General features: G+C 41.5%; 1 protein-coding gene and 1 pseudogene across 5 annotated transcripts in view; one reads left to right on the forward strand and one right to left on the reverse strand.

Moving 5' to 3' along the window:
• The window catches only part of NECTIN3 (nectin cell adhesion molecule 3), a 120,863-nt gene extending 115,636 nt beyond the window's left edge, over positions 1–5,227 (reverse strand). For 2 of the 5 annotated variants that reach the window (XR_007723209.1, XM_050778896.1), the window contains exon 1: positions 4,692–5,219. Coding sequence is in view for 4 of the 5 variants with exons in the window: in XM_050778896.1 (XP_050634853.1) it covers positions 4,692–4,851 (160 nt within the window). In the remaining variant the exon portion in view is untranslated. Of the gene's footprint in view, positions 1–4,346; positions 4,450–4,691 lie in introns of those variants that run through there. The other 3 variants (XM_050778897.1, XM_050778899.1, XM_050778898.1) reach the window with 3 other exon arrangements.
• Positions 5,228–7,154: 1,927 nt separating this feature from the next.
• LOC126947823 (uncharacterized) overlaps positions 7,155–22,993 on the forward strand; it is a 173,620-nt pseudogene continuing 157,781 nt past the window's right edge.

The raw sequence follows: 22,993 nt of genomic DNA on the forward strand, positions 1-22,993 counted from the left end.
ATGCCCAGCTAATTTTTATATTTTTGGTAAAGATGGGGTTTCGCTATGTTGGTCAGGCTGGTCTCAAACTCCTGACCTAAAGTAATCTGTCCTAAAGTAATCAGCCTCCCAAAGTGCTGGGATTACAAGCGTGAGCGACGGCGCCCGACCTCACAACAGATGTTAAATAAATAATTAAACTATATCACAGTTTATCCTGATAAATAAAAATCATAAATTTTATAAAATTCAGTAAAGAATATAGATTCAACAATTTAAAGACCATTTTAGACAAAAATATATGAAGTAATCAAACATATGACAGATTAATAGTGCTCAGATTTTTGGATGTGTGTGTATGGTACACAAAACTGTCTTTAAAGTTTCATTATTGACTTAAGGGTTACTTCATTTTAACCTACATTTACATATTAATAGTAATTATTAACTGTCTCATCTTTGCAAACCATGTAGTGTTTGTCAATTTTTATGAAGATTTTAATAGATTACAGAATATGTTATAGCAATGTATTATTTACTCACTAATTTTTAATGGTAAAGTTACAGAATGTCAAAATGCTCTCTTTTAACAATGATTGTCATAAAAAGCTTCCCTTCAATAATTTTCAAGTAATTAACAATAACCCATAAGTTTTATCCCTTAACTATACACATACAAAACACACATAAGAATTGCCAAATTACTAAATTGTAAATAGATGTAAGTATAAATGACACAAACAAGGTAAAATATATATAATACACACAATTGTCCAGCTTTTCCAATTCTTATTTCTGATGTAGATAGCTGCAAGAAAGAAAGATTCCATCTTTTCTGCTTGCTTCTAAATTTGTGTTACTTTCCAAAAATATCTGTTTAGGATGCAGAAAGACTCATACAGGCAGTATGTACTACAGAACCCAACTGATACCATCATTAACTTAAAGCAGAAGCAAATTGTGAGTCCCTTCTCCCAACTCCTATCTTCAGTATAATCACTAACATTCTAAGTGACCTTATGGAACTGCCAAATCTTAAAATGCACTGGACATCATTAAGGGAATAGTCAACTAGGTTCCATACAATTATACAATTGAATTAATTTGACTATATTCTAATATTCTGAACACTCATCATCTGTATATTTACATAAATTTAACAAATATTTGAAGATCACTGGGCTAAGACTCAATATAAAGATGTAAAGTACAAATACAGCAAGTCAATTTGAAAACTCAATTATTCAGCACATTGGTGTAGAATTTAAGAATCACTAATACCAGCCCGGTTAGTTTATGCTGTGCAATATAATAAATGCTAACATTTGAGTGTTACTATATTTCATGCACTCTCCTAAGTGTTTTATTCTATTCTGTCATTTAATCCTCACAAGATCTCTATCAGCAAGGTAGTAATGTTATCTCTCTTTAAAACAAGAGAAACTTCAAGTTTCCAAGCTTAAATAACTTGTCAATGATTTACAGCTAGAAAGAGAGAGAAAGGGAGGAAGGAAGGGCCTTAAGGACAGGGAGGGAAGGAAGAAGACATCTCAATAAGATCTTTTAAAAGATGATTTTTTTAAAGTGACTGTTTTTATTTTCATTGAACATTCGTAAGTGTTTACCTAATGGGTTAGTTGTCCCGTTTCCGGGCAAATCAAAATACCTCATAAACACCAAACTGTTCTATAATCATGCTTCCTTTAGGTCGATCACAAAGTTATAAGCATCTTGAAGCCAGGACTCTGTCTTATGCGTGTGTTATGTTCCCAAGCCTATCAAGTAGTCAAAGTGCTTTTAAAAGTTCCACATCACATCAGATCTTCTTTTCTGTGCTCTTTTAAACATCCATCTTAACATGAAACTTTGCTGAAAATGGAAAGAGGCGTAGAATCCCAGAGCCAAATGGGACCTTACAAAGGTCAAACAGTCTACCTTGTTATTGATCATGACCATACCCATGCTAATATTCTCTATGTCCCCAAAAAAATGTGGGAAGAAAAAGTGAGATAAATCTGATCATCTATGAATTGATTATTGCCATCATAAAGAAATTTAGAATTTCATAATTAAATGACGTTTATCAAGTCAGATGATGATGTAAGCCCAGCACCCTTGACACTTATACCTAGAAATTTCTTAGGCTTAAAAACAAAACAAAACAAAAAAAACCTGGCAATTTGACAACCTGTAAAATTCTCATTTTAAAAGTTCAGTTCTCCAAATAAGATAATGCACAACCCCAAAACAAATGGCCAGCAAGTCTGATATAAACATTTTTATAGCTTTCAGAATATCAGATCCACCAGTTTTGATGGATATTTTTAACAGTTAAATTAACGCGATAAAGTTAAGGCCACGCTACATATCAAACATATCAAAATATCAAAAATAGCAGCAAAAAGAAAAATCTGTATGTGATAAAACAAAGCATTCTCATCAACAGATCATCAGCTATAGTTATCTTTTTCAAGCTTAAAACTCTTTTCAACTCTAAAACTGGCTCCAAGCAAATATTAATTACATGCCAAACCTTGAAAGTAGTACTACGAATGTCATTGTAACTAACAGGAGTTAAATCAACAACTTGTTAGACTTAACAGCTTACTGGAAGAAAATTTTGCTTCCATACCACTAAGCTTCCGTAAGTCACAACAACTGTGCCCTATTCAAAGACTGAATTTTAAAATAAAGGTTGATGGAAAAAACTCGTCATAAGGGCTCACAAATTAGGGTGTTATAACACTATTAAGCCAAAAAAGGAAGCTGTTTTAAATGAGTAGCACACAGGAATACAAAACTAGTGTCTACCTCTACAACAAGAAGAGTTGACTCTAAACACTACACCTGCTTTAAACCACAGTCCATTTGCCTACACTGCTTAAGTTTTAACATTAGGCTCTGAATTAAAATATCAAGTCCTTCCAATGCTACATTATTGAGGAGATTTTTAAAAAGTGTTTTCTTCTTCCATGGGAAAACCAATGTGTTCCTTCAAAAAGTAATCAACAATTCATTTTCACAACCACTAAGAAATTATCATGTAAATAATTCCTGTATCAGCTATGCATACTACCTGGCTTCAGTCTTCCACAGAGCTTTGCCTAACTAGATCTGCCTCTGTAGAGGTATATTCTCTCAGTCCTTAACACAAACGAAGTCAGGATAGTAAACTCGTAAGGTCCCCTCCAACTATCCTGTCACTCAACTGTAAGCAACATCCCCAATTCTCCTTCATGGAATAGAACAGCACACAAATTCAATCTAGACTCTGCCATCAATTTAAAAAGGTATATAGCATTAAGAACTTTGTCTTGGAATCAAGTATCTGGGGAGTCGGCATACAGAAACAGTGTACAATTAATAATATTCCATTTATCATACTATACTCTGTGTAAATTAGATTTCATTACAGTGCTGGAAACGTGGTGGTAAACTGGAAGTGGAAATTCTCAGCCCAGACGGGACACTCAATTCCATCATGCAAACTTTGCTTCCCTCATAAGCAACTACCTTGACTCACCTACCGTGTAATAGGATTCTCCTCCTCCTAAATCACACTATCCAAGAAATTTGCACACATCTCTTTTAACAAATACTAGTAAAACTTCAGTTTACGGTTTCACGAAATACTGAAAACCAATCTTTGAGCAAGCTTAAGCTCTGCCCCTCTACTTTTCTTACCAAGAGCCCTCTAATAATGTCTCGCAGTGTTCTGATACTCCTCTCCCACCAAAGGCTGGTGTCCTTATTTTCCCAAATCACTGCCTTCCATTAATTACCACTTAAGTCCGTTTCTCTTGCATGAAAGGCAGACTTTTTTTTTTTTTTTTTTTTTTTAGCACGATCCTTAATAAGTAGGCTTCTGGTCTGGCATACCTGGGAACAAAACTCACAGAGACTAACTCCCAAACATGACAGGAAAACAGGAACACAACACGAGGGAAAGGATGGGAAACAGGCGCGTGACTGTTTTGGTTAGAACAGCCGGGGCACACAGTCCATGAAATTAGGTATTTAACACGTAAATCTTGTTCCTGGGGGTTGGTAAAATAAGCACGGGCAGTGTGAGAGACGTCCCACAAGCTGGAAGGCAGGGACGAGGCTCAATCTAGAGAGATCCAGAAGCTGCCAGGGCAGAGCCGGGCGCGGGGGCGGGGGGCACAAGACGGAAGAAAACTGGCTGTAGGGGATTCTGCGGCTGGGTGGGCTAAAATGGTGACTTCTCCAGGGTGGAAGGCCATGAGAAGTGGACCCGGAGGCTTCATTCCGTCGGGCTCTGGTCCCTAGTGTTTCTGGCCTCACAGCTCAAGTTTCACCGGGAAAAAAAGAAAGCGGCAAACGTGCATCCCGGCACCTTAACCCACGAGTCTGCGCTCTCGGCTTCCCACGGAACGAGCGAGGAAGTAACGGTCCCCGGAGCAAACCCGGAGTTCGGAGCGCGAAGCACCATCGCCAACCCTCGGCCATCCGCACGGCGACCCGCGCGGCCGCGGGGGAGGGGAGCGGGCCGCCGGCGCAGCATTCGCTGGCCCGGCCCTTCCAGGGCCTCGCCCCGGGCGCGGCGAAAAGTTTCCAACCAAAGTCCTCGGCACTCGCTCGCACAGCCAACCGCCTCGCTGCCCCGAAGAACGGCTGGCAGAGCCGGCCGCGGCGCCCGCACCCTCAGTGGCGGCTCCCTCAGCCCACGCCGGCCGCCGAGGTTCACCTACCACAGAGCCTGGAGAAGAGCAGCAGCGGGAAGAGCAGCAGCAGCAGCGGAGGTGGCGTCGGGGGCTGCAGCAAGAGCCCGGCTCCGAGGAGAGAAGCGGAGGAAAGTTGTGCTTTGCCGCCTCCAGGACACAGCGGGGCCGGCCGCGGAGTCCGCGCCATCCCCCACCCTCCCCCCGGCCCGCTCTCCCGCCCGCCCCCCGGCTCCCCCGGCCCCGGCGCCTCAGGCTCTGGGCGGAGGCTGTGGAAGGTCCGGCGCGCGCGTCCCCAGCTCCCAGCTCTAGCGCCGTCGCTGCCGGCTGACACTCGGCGGAGCGCTGGCGGCTGCCTCGACACCGCCGTCGCCGACGCCACTGCCGAGGCTGAGGCGGGAGCCGCCCGCCGCCGCCGCCACTCCCCTCCCCCCGGCACCCGCCCGCTTCGAACTCCTGGGAACTCGGAACGCACCACCCCGCCCCACGCGAGAGGGGGAAAAGAAGCCGACCCTCAGAGCCGGCGCCCGACTCGCCAGCCCTCCCCGCGCAACTCCAGCTCCCGTCTGATCCCCGGGCGCAAGCCCTGTCTCCTCCCACCCCGCCCTCCTACACATGCTCCTCCCCTTTCAAAAAAAAAAAAAACTCTTTTCATCCACTTTGATAACGGGGTTTCTCCCAAAGCAGAGCTTTAAAAGGGACAGGAAAATCTGGAATAGGTTAGTCGGCCCCGCCCCTCGTTCCTGCCTGGTTTCCCCCCTTCCCTGCCTTTCCAATGGTCTCGCCCACTCCACCCCTAGCGGGTCCACCGAGGCCCCGGCGCTGACTGAGGCGAGGGCTGCGGGACAATCACGCTCGGCCCTCGCCTCTCCCGGGTGGCGCTCTCCCTCTGGCGGGGACCTGGGACGAGGAGGGGTGGAGAGGGGAAGGCGGGATGGGGCTGCCCTTCCGTTGCCCATGCTAAAGGTTCCTGTGTAGGAAGCTGGACGCAGCCTGCTGGACTAGTAATCCTCCTCCTCGCTGGGGCGCGGGGGACTGAAGGGAGAGACTTTCTCCTCCTTCCTGTTCCCGGGGACAGCTGTGCTCTCCGAATCCCTCCGTTCTTCCCAGCCCACTTATCCCCCGCTCGCCAAGGCACGTTTGCACAGGCGTTTTTCCTGCTCTTTTCTGTGGGAGGGCGGCTTGGTAGAACGGCCGGCTGAGCTGGGCGAGGAGAGGGGTCTCAGAAGGTTTGCTTTCTTGCTGTTGCTTCTCACTGGCCGCTGGGCTGTCCACTTTCCGCCCCGGCGACTGGCAACAGGAGGCCATGGATTTCCCCCAACGAGTGCGTTGGTGTTTTTCCTTGGTTTTGTTTCATTTGCATGTTCGTATGTGTAGTTTTATTTTCTTGCCTGTTTCCCTTTGATCGCAGAGAAGCGACCTCGGGAAGTATTAAACATTTGCCCTTATAAGAAGAGCGTCTGTGGTCCACCATGACCCTCGCTCATCCCAGGTGGCTGCCCGCCCTGCCCTCTCCATCCTCCCGCCTCGCACAGTACCGGCGGCTTGACCTTGGAGCCACTGCCACATCGGTTCCGCGGGGGGGAGTAGGAGGGTGGACAATTTGGACTGTCCGTCGTAGGGCGGCGGATTGTAGGCAGAGGACACCAGTCCGCAGGCCTGACACTATTAATTTTATGTAGGTCCTGTCATCTCCACGAGATAGCCATAAATGTGTTCCAGTAGCAGGAAAGCTGAACAAGGATCAGCCGCCCAGAAATTAGCCTGTCGCAGCTAAACTAATGCATGCTTGCGGCCAAGACCACGCTGTCCTCGGCTTTCAGTCAATAGGGTCTTCCCACCTTCCGCCCGCTGGATTACAAGGCCTTACTCACCTCCAAGGCTACAAGCCATTCTACACCCTGCCCGCCTCTTTTTTCTTTCTTAACTTCTGCCTCCCATCCAGTCTCCCAGCGCTCGGTCTAGTGCCTTTTTTCCCTCCAGCCCTTTCCTCTTCCCTCCCTCCCTGTGCCTGTCTGCCTCTGTCGTCCCCTGTAAGCTTGTCTCCTGCAGCCAAGGTTTTCTATCACCTATCCTCAAGATGCATTTATGAATACACCTTGTCCTGCATCGCTCCGGGAGATCCCCTGATGATGATCATAATTGACAAAATGTAGCTATTGTGACATTCCTCAGCTGTGCTGACACCACCGTTTCCCTTGAGAAAATTTCTTTTTCTATATTCTCATTCCCTAAACCTAATTTCACTGCTAAATTTAGACAGCCCACTGCACAGCCACTAGCTAATTATCTGTTTAGATAGCACTTTAACACGTTGTTGAGACTCAGTTAAATGTTAAACAACCAAAATTTTAATATCACTGGCCAATTTCATTCCCCCAGGTTTTCCCTGATGGTTCTGCATCTCCAAGAATTTAGCCAACATTTTAAAAAATACCAAAGGCTCAACTTGGGTGGGGGCCATTGGGCAATTGCTACAGAGACCATAAGGAATTAGCAGGTTTAGTTCTCAAAAAGATGACATGGAGCTTTAACAAATATATTTCCTCCATACTTATGGAAATTGAATAGTGGTCTGCTATGATCTTCTCTGACCTAAAGTGAATAGAGAGCATGGAAGAGCATTATTTATAGATGTTACACAAGCATTAAAAGAGCACCATGCTGGTGTTTTATGTGCATATATGTATTGTGTTCTAATAATAATAATTTGTGTTTATACAGCATCTTCAACTAAAGATGTCAAAGCACAAGCTCACTTCCCACGGAAGGTAGCAATTACTATTATCTCTACTTGACAGCTACAAGAACCTAGGCACAGAGGTTAAGTGCTCTGCAAATACTACCAGCCATATGTGGTGGTTTTCCTGCCAGAACCAAGTTCTTACCTTCCAGTGGACACCATTGACCTCTCAAGATTATTCTTTAAGTTAAAAAGTAATATAAGGTAACTCAAATTTCTATTTTCTATAATAAAAGTGCCCAATCTTAAATTACATTTTCAGATGAATGAATTTTAGACATACCCACCCAGGCTTTCCTGTTGGAAATTTTTACTGGCCACAGAAAAAGATTTTACGTTACATATACAACTCATGTTTTTCAAGGGCAGAAATACTGTGAATTTTTAAAAAACCTTTAACATGAGAGTATTACTGCTTTCTGTGCCATTTTTAGTCCTCTAACTTTATAGATAAGTTCACATTTATTGTTTGAGTAACAAACTGTTTAAGGAATACTTAATTATACTTAACTTATTAATATTTCTGACACCATTGAATAACAAAGTATGCATACATTTTTTTCAGAAAAAAAATTATCTGAACAGAAAGCAACATAATCCTAATGCCAACAATGGTTTCATTGTTTTGGGTTAAGAGTACTGATGGTGTCCATCCTACTTTTGGCTCAAAGATTGTTTGCCAGTTATCAAGGTTCATTAACTCTTAACTAAAAAACAAAGGTTGACATCTTAACAAAGAAGTAATTATGTACAGTGCTGGGCATTTTACATTTACTAACATAATCCAAGTGAAAGGTTTGAGACTATTATTAGAATTTCATAGCTGACTCTGAAACAAAGGAGGTATTTTTATAGGAGAGGTAAGACATTATATACTTCGGCTAATTCTTCTTAACATCAGCAAATTTTTTATAACCTGCTGTGTGAGGAAGCATAGCTTTTCCTTTAGTAGAAGCGGTGAACAATATTTTGTAGAATATTTGAACTTTGTACTGTATTTGATAATAAGCTTATGTTACCCAGTTAGGATCACAGTTTTTGTAAAGAGAATTATGCAAATAATAAAAAACAAACTGCAGAACCACGGAAAAGTCCATCCACTTGCAAAACGTTCAACAACCTTACTCTTATTAAATTCTAGTCTTTCTTACTGAAGAGATCTTCCCTGTATGCTCATGTGATTTTCTCCCTCTTATTTCCTTTGAGTCTTTGATAAAATTTATCATTGAGGCTTTCCAGGACCACATCATATGAAAGAGCTGCCCCCACCCTAATCCCTCTGCCCTTAACTTGCTTTATTTTCTCCATTGCCCTTACCATCTGACATGTCTCTAATTTACTGTCTGTTCCCTTTCACTGGAATGAACATTCCACAAGGGCAAGCAAGTATCTATATTTTCGCTGTTAAAACTCAAGTAGGCCAGGCACGGTGCCTCCTGCCTGAAATCCCACCACTTTGGGAGGCCGAGGCTGGCAGATTGCTTGGGTCCAGGAGTTCAAGACTAACCTGGGCAACATGGCTGTGTTAGTCTGTCCTCATGCTGCTAATAAAGACATACTCGAGATTGGGTAATTTATAAAGGAAAGAGGTTTAATTGACTCACAGTTCCACATGGCTTGGGAGGCCTTAATCATGGCGGAAGGCAAGGAGGAGCAAAGTCACATCTTACGTGGTGGCAGGCAAGAGAACATGTCCAGGGGGACTCCCCTTTATAAAACCATCAGATCTCATGAGACTTACTCATTATGAGGAGAACAACACAGGAAAGACCTGCCCCCACGATTCAATTACCTTCCACTAGGTCCCTTCTACAACACGTGGGAATTGTGGGAGCTACAATTCAAGATGAGATTTGGGTGGGGACACAGCCAAACCATATCAATAGTAAAACCTCGTCTCTACTAAAAATACAAAAAAAATTAGCTGGGTGTGGTGGCGTGTTCCTATAGTCCCAGCTACTCTGGAGGCTGAGGTGGGAGAATCACTTGAGCCCGGGAGGTCGAGGCTGCAGTAAGCCAAGATCGCATCCCTGTACTGTAGCCTAGGCAGCTGGAGAAAGACCCTGTCCCCGCAAAAAACCAAAACCAAGACAAAACAAAACCAAAACCCCAAGTACCTAGAATAATGTCTGCCATATAGATTCCAAATTGGATGACTAAATGATTATGATGACATACCATACTCAAGTGCATGTCTCATTCAGTAGAGGTTTATACTTCTTGAAGGTTTTGAACATAGGATTGATCGTGTATAGTTTTTTTAAGCTGGAAGGTGGTTACTCTGACCATTGCTTAATACTCTTGATATAATTGTTGTTAGTGCTGTTTATTAAACTATTATCTCTCCACTTCGTATTCATAGTTCTGCCCTGGTTTTGTAAGGCTGGTGCTAGGACTCTGCAAACAATGTATCTCCTTTACCAACTGGCTTCCTGACAGGTTCTATCAATAGAGGTTACTGGAGGAAATGTGGGCCCCTGGAGTAGGAGAAAAGGGACTTGCTCCTTTCCATTTGCTTCCTGCTATCAGCATCACCTCAGCAATAATAACCTGTCATCCTGTCTTTAGCTGTTGATTCCAGTCTCCTACTTCTTTTACACTCTAAGTCCCAGAGTCCTCATGACTCCTCAAAAGTACCAGCCCCAGCTAGGCTGTTTCTACTTCTCAGAGGTCCAAGCCCCAGCTAAGAAGGATGGCTCCTCTAAACTTCTGAGTTCTAATAACACAACCTTTTCCCCTTGTCCTCCTAGCTCTAAGGGTAGTAACAGCTTCCCACAGCTTATATCTGTGGGTCACCACAGTGTTTCCCTTTTTGGTCTGGAGAACCATCCCTCCATCCCTGTGTAACATTTTAATAATATTCCCTTGGTTACATAGTATAGTTTCTGTATTCCTGATTGGACCTCAACTTGTTTTTCAGTGAATATTTCCCCAAAGCTTCCCTTCTAACAGTTACGTTTTGCTAAGATGAACTGCTTAAAATCACAGAGCCAACATCACTCCATCAGTTAATGTAAGTAAAAACAAGGCAAATGAGCAAAATTTATTCTTTCATTGGCAATAATCCAGGTTAGCAGAGATGGGTTGGAAAGAAGTAAATTTGGAGGTAATTATGTTGTCATTTCAGCAATATATACATATGCTTTGTATTTTTGTTGTTGCTCCTCATCCAGGTGATGGTAAAACAAACATAAATTTCTCATTTTAGATGGTTTAGGTGATTTTTAAGTGAACTTTGCACTTGAGAATTATTATGAAATTAAAAACAAAAGGTATATACAATTTGATAGAAGAAATAAGACTTTGTGTTTGATAGGCTACTAGGGTGACTATAGTTTACTATAATCTATCGTGTATTTCAAAATAACTAGAAGAGAATAATTCAAATGTTTCTCGCAGAAAGAAAAAACAAATATTTAAAGTGATGGATATCCCAATTATACTGATTTTATCTTTACAAATTACATGAATGTATTGTCACGTGTACCCCCCTCCAAATATGTACATCTATTATGTATCAGTATAAACAAATGAAATTTAAAAAATGAGAAAAGAAAATTTGGACTTTTCTCTTAAACTTATAATAAAAACAAACTTACATTTTACATAACTATCTAAAGCCTAACTCTATTCATAGTATACAACTCCTGTAGAGGTGCTGGTGTTCCAAAAAATATAGTTTGAGAAACTGATATGCAGGCAGAAAGAAGAGCTATACTCTATCGTTATGGTAGGTAGGCTAAATAATAGGTAGCTTTAATAAAGATGATTAAACTACTATGTACTGGAGTCTGTGTTACGTATTGGACATAGAAAACCCCAAGTCCTGACTCCAAATGCTAATGTCAATATTCTTGCAAACATTGGAGGGATGTACATTATGTGAGAGAGCAGAGGAGGACTCTCAGGTCTGCCTAAATGAGACTGGGAATCCTTCACAGCACAGATAACATTTGAACAGTCTTAAAGAATGACTAGAAATTTTACATATGGATGGAGGAAAAGCAGCAGAGTGAATAGGAGAATGATAGATGGAAGATTACAGAGGCATGGCTGAGTGTGATGTGTTCTGTAACCCACAAGCATGCCTGTGCTGCTAGAGAGTACCACACCAAGGGGAATTGGGAGATAAGGTAAAAATGAAGTTAGATGGGTAGGTAGGGATTGTTTGTACCTTGTAAGGGACTTTGGATTTTATCTGGTCGATCATGAGAACAAACGAATTTTGAGTAGGGGAATGACAAGATTCGATTTGCTAGAAAAGTCAGAGAAAAATGTGAAGACAGATATATTGTCAGGAGATTTGGGAGAATTATAAGCAGGAGTTTAGTAAAAAACTTGTTATAAGGAGCAGAGTGAATGAAGGTCTGAACTTTTATTCATGGATGAAATAAAGTGATAAAGCAGTTGGAAAGGAGAAAATGAATTCAGGGGAATTTTAGTATTTTAAAATAAAATAGTTTATTTCCAGAGTGTGTTCAATATATGGTGTGGCTACCTAGGAGATAATAATCTAGACAACTGAGAAGCAAAAAACAAAAGGCATGAGAGCAAAGTGATGAAAAACAACGCTCAAAGAAGGTAATGAAAATATGAGTAGAGGCAGAGAGATACTAGAAGACAGAACATAGATAAGAAAATAGGGGTGGAAAAAAGAAATGAAAAAGGTTTACAATAATGCAATTATGATTTTATAAATTAATGAGCAAAATTTTGGGCAGATTTTATCATTTACTTCCACTAAATATTGTTCATTGGAGTCTCATGTCTGAGTTAACGAGCTTTATATAATGTCCAGTACAGTTTGTTTTAACATTGTCAATAACCAAAAAATATTTGTTGAAAGGAAGAGAGGAAGAGAGGGAAAAGAAAAGAGTAGATGGTTTTGCTGTTGTATTTAGATTGACCTGAACTAAAGAAGCCTGGTGTCTGTGTAGGTTCAGTACGGTAAAAAGCCACTTCTTCCCGCATGGGTGTTTCAAAAGATCCTGCCCCAATTAATCTCCTAAAGCATTGTTTCTAACTTGTACCCTTTGATATCTAACCCAAAACAGATATTCATGAGACACGCCATGCCCCCCAACCCAGAGAGACACACAGAAGGAGTCTGTATAATGTAATGACAAAATCCCTGGAGCCACATTGCCTGGGTTGCAGTTCAAATCCTCACCTTGTAACCCTGGACAAGTTACTATCTTACTTTCCTCATGTGAAAATAGGGAAAATGATTGTTTCTTCCTCACCATATTTCAGGATAAAGTTAGTTCATATAATTAGTTTAAAAGGGGCCTAATACATAAAGCCCAAGAAATGTTAGGTGTGGTAGTAGTTTTATTATCAGTAATATTAATATTAGTATTTTATTATACTTCTGAGACAGGGTTTTGCTCTGTCACCCAGGCAGGAGTACAGTGACACCATCACAGCTCACTGTAGCCTCAACTTCCCCAACTCAAGTGATCCTCCCACTTCAGCTTCCCGAGTAGCTAGGACTAGCAGCATGCACCACCATACCTGGCATTTTTTTATTTTTTGCAGAGATGAGGGGGTCTCACTGTGTTACCCAAGCTGTATTAGTATTTTAAACATACATTTAGAAATTGCATATCAATCGTAGCAGCCTGGGAGTGGAATTTTGATTAGGCTCATGTTGCCAACAACCCAATTGAAATCTCAAAAGCAATTCTGAAAAAGTCTGACTTACATTAACCAGACTGTATTAATTCAGCATCATTCTTTTTTGTTTACAAACCTCTGCAGTTTACCTCGTGAATAACACTCCCCAAGAGGTCTACATTTTAATCCCCCAAACCTGTGAACAATATATGGCAAAAGGAGATTAAGTTTGCAGATAGAATTAAGATTGCTAATCAGCTGACCTTAAAAATAGGGAGATTACCCTAGATTATCCAGTTGGGCACAATGTAATCACAAGGATCCTTAAAAGTCAGAGGAAGGTAAAAGACAAGAGTAAGGGAGATGTGACCACAGAAGAATGGTCAGTAAGAAACAGGTTACTGGCTTTGAAGATAGAGGAAGGGAACAGTGAGGCAAGTAATATGGCAGTATCTAAAAGACTGAAAAGGCAGGCTGGGTGCAGTGCCTCATATCTGTAATCTTAGCATGTTGGGAGGTCAGGGTGGGAGTCCAGGAGCTTGAGACCAGACTGGGCAACATAACAAGACCCTGTCTCTACAAAAAATTTTTAAAAATAGTTGAACATGGTGGTGCACACCTGTGGTCCCAGCTACTCTGGAGGCTGAGGTAGAAAGATCACTTGAGCCTGGGAGGTTGAGGCTGCAGTGAGCTGACATCTCGCCACTGCACCTCAGCCTGGACAACACAGCAAGACCTCATCTCGAAAAAAAAAAGAGCAAAGACACGTATTCCCCTTAGATCCTTCAGAAAGGAGTACAACCCTGCCCATACCTTGATTTTGGCCGGTGATATCCGTGTTAAGACTCCTAACCAACAGAACTATAAGATAATAAATTTGTGTTGTTGTAAGCCATTGAATCTGTGGTAATATTACAGCAGCAGTAGAAAACTAATCCATCCCCCAATCCCCTTAGCTTAACTTATTTGACCAACACTCAAGAACCTTAACATAAAACTCAGTTTATTTATTTATTTTATCATTATACTTTAAGTTCTGGGATACATGTACAGAATGTGTATGTTGGTTACGTAGGTATACATGTGCCATGGTGGTTTGCTGCCCCCATCAACCTGTCATCTACATTAGGTATTTCTCCTAATGCTATCCTTCCCTGGCCCCCCACAACCTGAGAGGCCCCAGTGTGTTATGGTCCCCTGCCTGTGTCCATATGTTCTCACTGTTCATCTTCCACTCATGAGTGAGAACATGCAGTGTTCAGTTTTCTGTTCCTATGTTAGTTTGCTGAGAATGATGGTTTCCAGCATCATCCATGTCCCTGTAAAGGACATTAACTCATTCTTTTTTATGGCTGCGTAGTATTGTATGGTCTTTATATGCTACATTTTCTTTATCGAGTCTATAATTGATGGGCATTTGGGTTAGTTCCAAGTCTTTGCTATTGTGAATAGTGCCGCAATAAACATACATGTGCATGTGTCTTTGTAGTAGAATAATTTACAATTTTTGGGGTATATAGCCAGTAACTGGATTGCTGGGTCAAATGGTTTTTCTAGTTCTAGATCCTTGAGGAATCGCCACACTGTTTTCCACAACAGTTGTACAAATTTACACTCCCAGCAAGAGAGTAAAGGCATTCCTAGTTCTCCACACCCTCTCCAGCATCTTTTGTTTCCTGACTTTTTAATGATCGCCCTTCTAACAGGCAAGAGATGGCATCCTATTGTGGTTTTGATTTGCATTTCTCTAATGAGCAGTGTTGTTGAGCTTGTTTTCATATGTTTATTGGCTGCATAAATGTCTTCTTTTGAGAAGCATCTGTTCATATCCTTCACCTACTTTTTGATGCTTGTTTGTTTTTTTCTTTTCAATTTGTTTAAGTTCCCAGTAGATTATTGATATTAGCCCTTTGTCAGGTGGATAGATTGCAATATTTTTCTCCCATTCTGTAGGTTGCCTGTTCAATCTGATGATAGTTTCTATTGCTGTGCAGAACCTCTTTAGTTTGATTAGATCCCATTTGTCAATTTTGGCTTTTGTTGCCATTGCTTTTGGTGTGTTAGTCATGAAGTCTTTGCCCATGCCTATGTCCTGAATGGTATTGCCTAGCTTTTCTTCGAGGGTTTTTATGGTTTTAGGTCTTACGTTTAAATCTTTAACCCATCTTGAGTTAATTTTTGCATATGGTGTAAGGAAGGGGTCCAGTTTTAGTTTTCTGCATATGGCTAGACTGTTTTCCCAACACCATTTATTAAATAGGGAATCCTTTCCCCATTGCTTGTTTTTGTCACATTTGTCAAAGATCAGATGGTTGTAGATGTGTGGTGTTATTTCTGAGGCCTCTGTTACTATTCCATTGGTCTATATTTCTGTTTTGGTACCAGTACCATGCTGTTTTGGTTACTGTAGCCTTGTAATATAGTTTGAAGCCAGGTAGCATGATGACTCCAGTTTTGTTCTTTTTTGCTTAGGATTGTCTTGGCTATATGGGCTCTTTTTGGGTTTAGTATGACATTTAAAGTAGTTTTTTCTAATTCTGTGAATAAAGTCAATGGTAGCTTGATGGGAATAGCTTTGAATCTATAAATTACTTTGGGCAGTATGGCCATTTTCATGATATTGATTCTTCCTATCCATGAGCATGGAATGTTTTCCCATTTGTTTGTGCCCTCTCTTATATCCTTGAGCAGTGGTTTGTAGTTCTCTTTGAAGAGGTCCTTCATATCCCTTGTAAGTTGTATTCCTAGGTATTTTGTTGTCTTTGTAGCAATTGTGAATGGGAGTTCACTCATGATTTGGCTCTCTATTATTGCTGTATATGAATGCTTGTGATTTTTGCACATTGATTTTGCATCCTGAGACTTTGCTGAAGTTCCTTATTAGCTTAAGGAGTTTTTGGGCTGAGATGATGGGGTTTTCTAAATATACAATCATGTTATCTGCAAACAGAGATAAGTTGACTTCCTCTCTTCCTATATGAATACTCTTTATTTCTTTCTCTTCCCTGATTACCCTGGCCAGAACTTTAAATACTATGTTGAATAGGAGTAGTGAGAGAGGGCATCCTTGTCTTGTGCCAGTTTTCAAAGGGAATGCTTCCAGCTTTTGCCTATTCAGTATGATATTGGCTATGGGTTTGTCGTAAATAGCTCTTATTATTTTGAGGTACAGTCCATCATTAACTAGTTTATTGAGTGTTTTTAGCATGAAGAGTATTGAATTTTATCAAAGGCCTTTTCTGCATCTATTGAGATAATCATGTGTTTTTTGTCATTGGTTCTGTTTATGTGATAGATTATGTTTATTGACTTGCATATGTTGAACCAGCCTTGCATCCCAGGGATGAAGCTGACTTGATCATGGTGGATAAGCTTTAAAATGTCCTGCTGGATTCGGTTTGCCAGTATTTTATTGAGGATTATCGCATCAATGTTCATCAGGGATATTGGCCTGAAATTTTCTTTTTTGGTTGTGTCTCTGCCAGTGTTTGGTATCAGGATGATGCTGGCCTCATAAAATGAGTTAGGGAGGAGTCCCTCTTTTTCTTTTGTCTGGAATAGTTTCAGAAGGAAGTGTATCAGCTCTTCATTTTACCTCTGGTAGAATTCGGCTATGAATCCTTCTGGATTTTTTAGGTTGGGAGGCTATTAAGTACTGCCTCAATTTCAGAACTTGTTATTGGTCTATTTATGGATTCGACTTCTTCCTGATTTAGTCTTGGGAGGGTGTATTTGTCCAGACATTTATCAATTTCTTCTAGGTTTTCTAGTTTATTAGCATAGAGGTGTTTATAGTATTCTCTGATGGTAGTTTGTATTTCTCTGGGATCCATGGTGATATCCCCTTTATCATTTTTTATTGTATCTATTTGATCGTTCTCTCTTTTCTTCTTTATTATTCTGGGTAGTGTTTTATCTATTTTGTTAATCTTTAAAAAAAAACAACTTCTAGATTAATTGATTTTTTTTAAGGGTTTTTCGTGTCTCTATCTCCTTCAGTTCAGCTCTAATCTTAGTTATTTCTTGTCTTCTGCTAGCTTTTGAATTTGTTTGCTCTTGCTTCTCTAGTTCTTATAATTGTGATGTTAGGGTGTCAATTTTAGATCTTTCCTGCCTTCTGATGTGGGCATTTAGTGCTATAAATTTCCCTCTAAACACTGCTTTAGCTGTGTCTCAGAGATTCTGTTACATTGTGTCTTTGTTCTCACTGGTTTCAAAGAACTTATTTATTTCTGCCTTAATTTCATTATTACCCAGTAGTCATTCAGGAGCAGGTCATTCAGTTTCCATGTAATTGTGTGGTTTTGAGTGAGTGTCTTTTTTTTTTTTTTTTTTTTTTTCTTTTTTTTTTTTTGAGACGGAGTCTGGCTCTGTCGCCCAGGCTGGAGTGCAGTGGCCGGATCTCAGCTCACTGCAAGCTCCGCCTCCCGGGTTTACGCCATTCTCCTGCCTCAGCCTCCCGAGTAGCTGAGACTACAAGCGCCCGCCACCTCGCCTGGCTAGTTTTTTGTATTTTTTAGTAGAGACGGGGTTTCACCGTGTTCGCCAGGATGGTCTCGATCTCCTGACCTCGTGATTCGCCCGTCTCGGCCTCCCAAAGTGCTGGGATTACAGGCTTGAGCCACTGCGCCCAGCCTTGAGTGAGTTTCTTAATCCTGAGTTCTAATTTGATTGCACTGTGGTCTGAGAGACTATTATGATTTTCATTATTTTGCATTTGCTGAGGAGTGTTTTACTTCCATTTTTGTGGTTGATTTTAGAACGATTGCTGTGTGATGCTGAGAAAATGTGTATTATGTTGATTTGGGGTGGAGAGTTCTGTAGATGTCTATTAGGTCTGCTTGGTCCAGAGCTGAGTTCAAGTCCTGAAAATCTTTGTTAATTCTCTGTCTCATGAATCTGTCTAATATTGACAGTGGGGTGTTAAATTTCCCACTATTGTTGTATGTGAGTCTAAGTCTCTTTGTAGGTCTCTAAGAACTTGCTTTTTGAATCTATGTTCTCCTATATTGGGTGCATATATATTTAGGATAGTTAGCTCTTTTTGTTGCATTGATCCCTTTACCATTATGTAGTGCCCTTCTTTGTCTTTTTTGATCTATGTTGGTTTAAACTCTGTTTTATCAGAGACTAGGATTGAAACTACTGCTGTTTTTCTTCTTTCCCTTTTCTTGGTAAATATTATTTCATCTCTTTATTTTAACCCTATGTGTGTGTCTCTGCATGTGAGATGGGTCTCCTGAATATAGCACACCAATGGATCTTGACTCTTTATCCAATTTGCCAGTCTGTGCCTTTTAATTGGGGCATTTAGCCCATCTGCATTTAAGGTTAATATTGTTATGTGTGAATTTGATCCTGTCATTATGATGCTAGCTGGTTATTTTACTCATTAGTTGATGCAGTTTCTTCATAGTGTGGATGGTCTTTACATTTTGGTTTGTTTATGCATTGGCTGATACCAGTTTTTCCTTTCCATATTTAGTGCTTCCTTTAGGAGCTCTTGTAAGGCAGGCCTGGTGGTGACAAAATCCCTCAGTATTTGCATGTTTAAAGGATTTTATTTCTCCTTCACTTATGAAGCTTAGTTTGGCTGGATACCAAATTCTGGTTTGAAAATTCTTTTCTTTAAGAATCTTGAATATTGACCCTCACTCTCTTCTGGCTTGTAGTGTTCTGCAGAGAGATCTTCTGTTAGTCTAATAGACTTCCCTTTGTGGGTAACCCGACCTTTCTCTCTGACTGCCTTTTACATTTTTTCCTTCATTTCAACCTTTGTGAATGTGACGATTATGTGTCTTGGGGTTGCTCTTCTTGAGGAGTATCTTTGTGGTGTTCTCTGTATTTCCTGAGTTTAAATGTTGGCCTGTCTTGCTAGGTTGGGGAAGTTCTCCTGGATAATGTCCCGAAGTGTGTTTTCCAAATTGGTTCCATTCTCCCCATCACTTTCAGGTACACCAATCAAACGTAGGTTTGGTCTTTTCACATAATCACATATTTCTTGGAGGCTTTGTTCATTCCTTTTCATTATTTTTTCTCTAATCTTGTCTTCATGGTTTATTTCATTAAGTTGATCATCAATTTCTGATATCCTTTCTTCCACTTGATCGATTCAGCTATTGATACTTGTGTATGCTTCATGAAGTTCTCATGCTGTGTTTTTCAGCTCTATCAGGTCATTTATGTTCTCCTTGAAACTGGTTATTCTAGTTACCAATTTCTCTAACCTTTTATCAAGGTTCTTAGCTTCCTTGCATTGGATTAGAACATGCTCCTTTAGCTCGGAAGAGTTTGTTATTACCCACCTTCTGAAGCCTACTTTTGTCAATTCATCAAACTCATTCTCCATCAAGATTTGTTACCTTGCTGGTGATGATTTGTGATCCTTTGGAAGAGAAGAGGCATTCTGATTTTTGGAATTTCCAGTCTTTTTGCGCTGGTTTTTCCTCATCTTCATGGATTTATTTACCTTTGATCTTTGCTGTTGGTGATCTTCCAATGGAGTTTTTGTGTGGATGCCCTTTTTGTTGATGCTGATGCGATTGCTTTCTGTTAGTTTTCCTTCTAACAGTCAGGCCCCTCTGCTGCAGTTCTGCTGGAGTTTGCTGGGGGTTCACTCCAGACTCTGTTTCCCTGGGTATCACCAGCAGAGGCTACAGAACAGCAAAGATTGATGCCTGCTCCTTCCTCTGGAATCTTCATCTCAGACAGGCACCCACCAGATGCCAGCCAGAGCTCTCCTGCATGAGATGTCTGTCAGCCTCTGTTGGGAGGTGTCCCCCCTGTCAGGAGGCACAGGTGTCAGGGACCCACTTAAGGAGTCAGACTGTCCCATAGCAGAGCTCCACTCCTCTATTCCATGTTGGCAGGCAGGAATATTTAAGTCTACTGAAACTGCACCCTCAGCCATCCCTTCCCCCAGGTGCTCTTTCCCAGGGAGATGGGAGTTTTATCTGTAAGTCCCTGACTGGGGCTGCTGCCTTTTTTTCCGAGATGCCCTGCCCAGAGAGGCGGAATCTAGAGAGGCAATCTGGGTACATCGGCTTTGTGGCTCTGTGGTGGGTCCCACCCAGTCTCAACTTCCTGGGGACTTTGTTTCCACTGTAAGAGGAAAACCGCCTACTCAAGTGTCAGTAATGGCAGATGCCGCGCCCCCAACTAAACCTGAGCATCCCAGATCGACTTCAGACTGCTGGGCTGACAGCGAGAATTTCAAGCCAGTGGATCTTAGCTTGCTGGACTCCATGGGAGTGGGAGCTGCTGAGCTAGACTACTTGTTTCCCTGGCTTCAGCCCCCTTTTTAGGGGAGTGAACGATTCTGTCTCACAGGTGTGAGACAGGTGCGCAAGCAGCCATCCAATTTTGGGCTTGAAACCCAGGGCCATTGTGCTGTAGGCATCCGAGGAAATCTCCTGGTCTGTGGGTTGCAAAGACTGTGGGGAAAGCGTAGTATCTGGACTGGATAGCACCATCCCTCTTGGCACGCTCTGTTATGGCTACCCTTAGCTAGGGAAGGGAGTTCCCCAACCCTTGCACTTCCCAGATGAGCCAATGCCCCACCCTGCTTCAACTCACCCTCTGTGGGCTGCACCCACTGTCTAACCTGTCCCAGTGAGATGAACCGGGTACCTCAGTTGGATATGCAGAAATCATCTGCCTTCTGTGTTGATCTCACTGGGAGCTGTGGACCAGAGCTTTTCCTATTCGGCCATCTTGCCTGGGAAATCAAAATTCCGTTTATTTCTAACTACCTTATCTAGCTTGCCTCCCTGGGCCCTAGGCCCACTCCATTCCTGAGTAGTCTCTTTGTTTTCCTCATAAGGCCCTTTAGGACCCTGTTCCACGGTAAACAAACATCTCAGTCTACCTTCTCAAACTAAATGAAACATGAATTTTTATCTTAAAATTTAAGATCTTCTGCAGCTTTTCTAAAAGAAAGCTTTTGTTTATTCCCCTTTCTTCAACACATGTTGCTTGAAACAGGACTGGGTAATCTACTTCTAGACCATTGTTTGTAGCCCTTCTTCAACAACCCCCCTCCCCCGCCTTTGGACTTCTGTGTCTATTTTTTAAATTCTGCTTCTACTTGAAGTCCTTGACAAAATCATTGTTTTCAATCTCCTGAGAACCTCTGGTCTCAGTAGGAATTTCTCATTTAAGAGTTTTTTCTATCCTAGCCTGCTATTTCCCTACCAATTTATCATCACTGTTAAATTTATTCTTTGTCTTCTAATTTTTGTCTTCTAATACTTATCTCCAAATCCATTACTCGCATTTAGCTTTTCTTCCTTTATATTCAGACTGGACTTCATAGTAAACTTTTCAATAATGTGCTCATCAGCCCTTGTATGCCTTGCTAACCCTCACTAATGGCATTCAGCACTCCTGCCATACCTATCAGAAGTAGCTGCATAAAATCTCAACAAGGTGCCAATTATAATTCCTGATAGTTCATGGTATCAGACTTCTCTTCAGGTTCTCAGAGCTTGCAAGAATCTATAGTCATCTTTTTGAAGCCTTTGCAGTGACTGCTTCACATTTTTCCCTTTCTCCTCAAGCCTCCTTCCATTTCCTTAGCGCATACACTCTCATTGGATAACACTGCTTCTTATTTCTCTGAGAAAAAAGCATTCCTAGATGAACTACATCAATTGCCTTCTAATGTGTTGGGGTGATCAGACCCAACACCAGGCCGTTGGGGCTACAAAGTCTGACAGAGTCAAAGGAATGAGAAAAGAAAAGTTAAGAGTACATAAGGTGGATCCAGGGGGCCAATGCTGGTATGGAGGCTGCAAAGGCCCTGAGCTCTGGGAGCCCGCATTATTTATTGTTGATCAAAGAAGCAGGTGGTGAGGACCTGTGGATGTGGGGGTAAACAGGTGAGGACGTGAGGACGTGGTGGTAGACAGGTAGTGGTGCATCAAGTGTAGCTGTGATGGTTTAGCATTTTCTTTGATGCTTATGTAATATGCTCTGCTACCTGAGACAATAGAAAACATGTTTATGAGCCTGGGAGAGCAACCAACAAGTCTGTGCATATTCCAGAGGCCACGAGGGGTTTTATGCCCTGAGCCCTGGATTCCATCCAAGCCGGGAGGGATGTTATGCCCTGGGCTTAGATTTGTGATGCGGCAGGGCAGCCTTCCCCGCTTTGGCACAGAGCTTGCTGTTCCAAAGGCCACAAGGGGTTTTAGACCCTGGACTCCAGACATCTTCCAAGATTCTTTTATATTATGACAGACAAGCCAGTCTGTCTTCAGCTTTTCTACCAACACTAATGTAACTTCTCTTGTCACCCTTTCCTCTCTCTCAGCAATAATTTCAAGGTTCGTTGACTGTAACATTATCTCCACCCTCCCCCACAAATCAGAACCTATAAATGATTATAAACAGCTGAAGATGGAAGAGCATAGATACAACTCACCTCTTAAAAATAGATCCAACACTGAATATTAGAATTCCTAAAATCTAATTTCAGAATCAGGAACCCAGCTTCAAAGATAACAGACTGCTGATAGCTCAGCTGCCCTCTTCTACCCTAGAGTCTTTTTGTTATGGGAGTAAAGAGCCGAAGGAGTTGACCTAATAGATAGAATTAAATTGGAGCACTATCAGCCAGCTTGTCATGGGAATCAGTTCTATTTCTTTCATAATGAAATACTTTAATGCTCAGCTGTTGCCATTCACTATTTGAAAATATCATTATGGCATAAAATGTATGTGAATATTTGGGTAAACAGATTTTGTTGATTTCATATTCCCAGTAGCTGATACCAAGGTATGCCCCCCACCATGTCCAACTAATTTTTTAAATTTTTGTAGAGACAGGGTCTTGCCATGTTGTCCAGGCTGGTCTCTAACTCGTGGACTCCCACCTTAACCTCCCAATGTGCTAAGATTACAGATTTCATTGTTTTTATATTTTGTTGTCTTCAAATCTGTGAAAATCTGTTTTTACAGATTTTGTTGTGTT

The sequence above is a fragment of the Macaca thibetana genome, chromosome 2 (genome assembly GCF_024542745.1).
Source record: "Macaca thibetana thibetana isolate TM-01 chromosome 2, ASM2454274v1, whole genome shotgun sequence".
In the NCBI taxonomy this organism is placed as follows: domain Eukaryota; kingdom Metazoa; phylum Chordata; class Mammalia; order Primates; family Cercopithecidae; genus Macaca; species Macaca thibetana.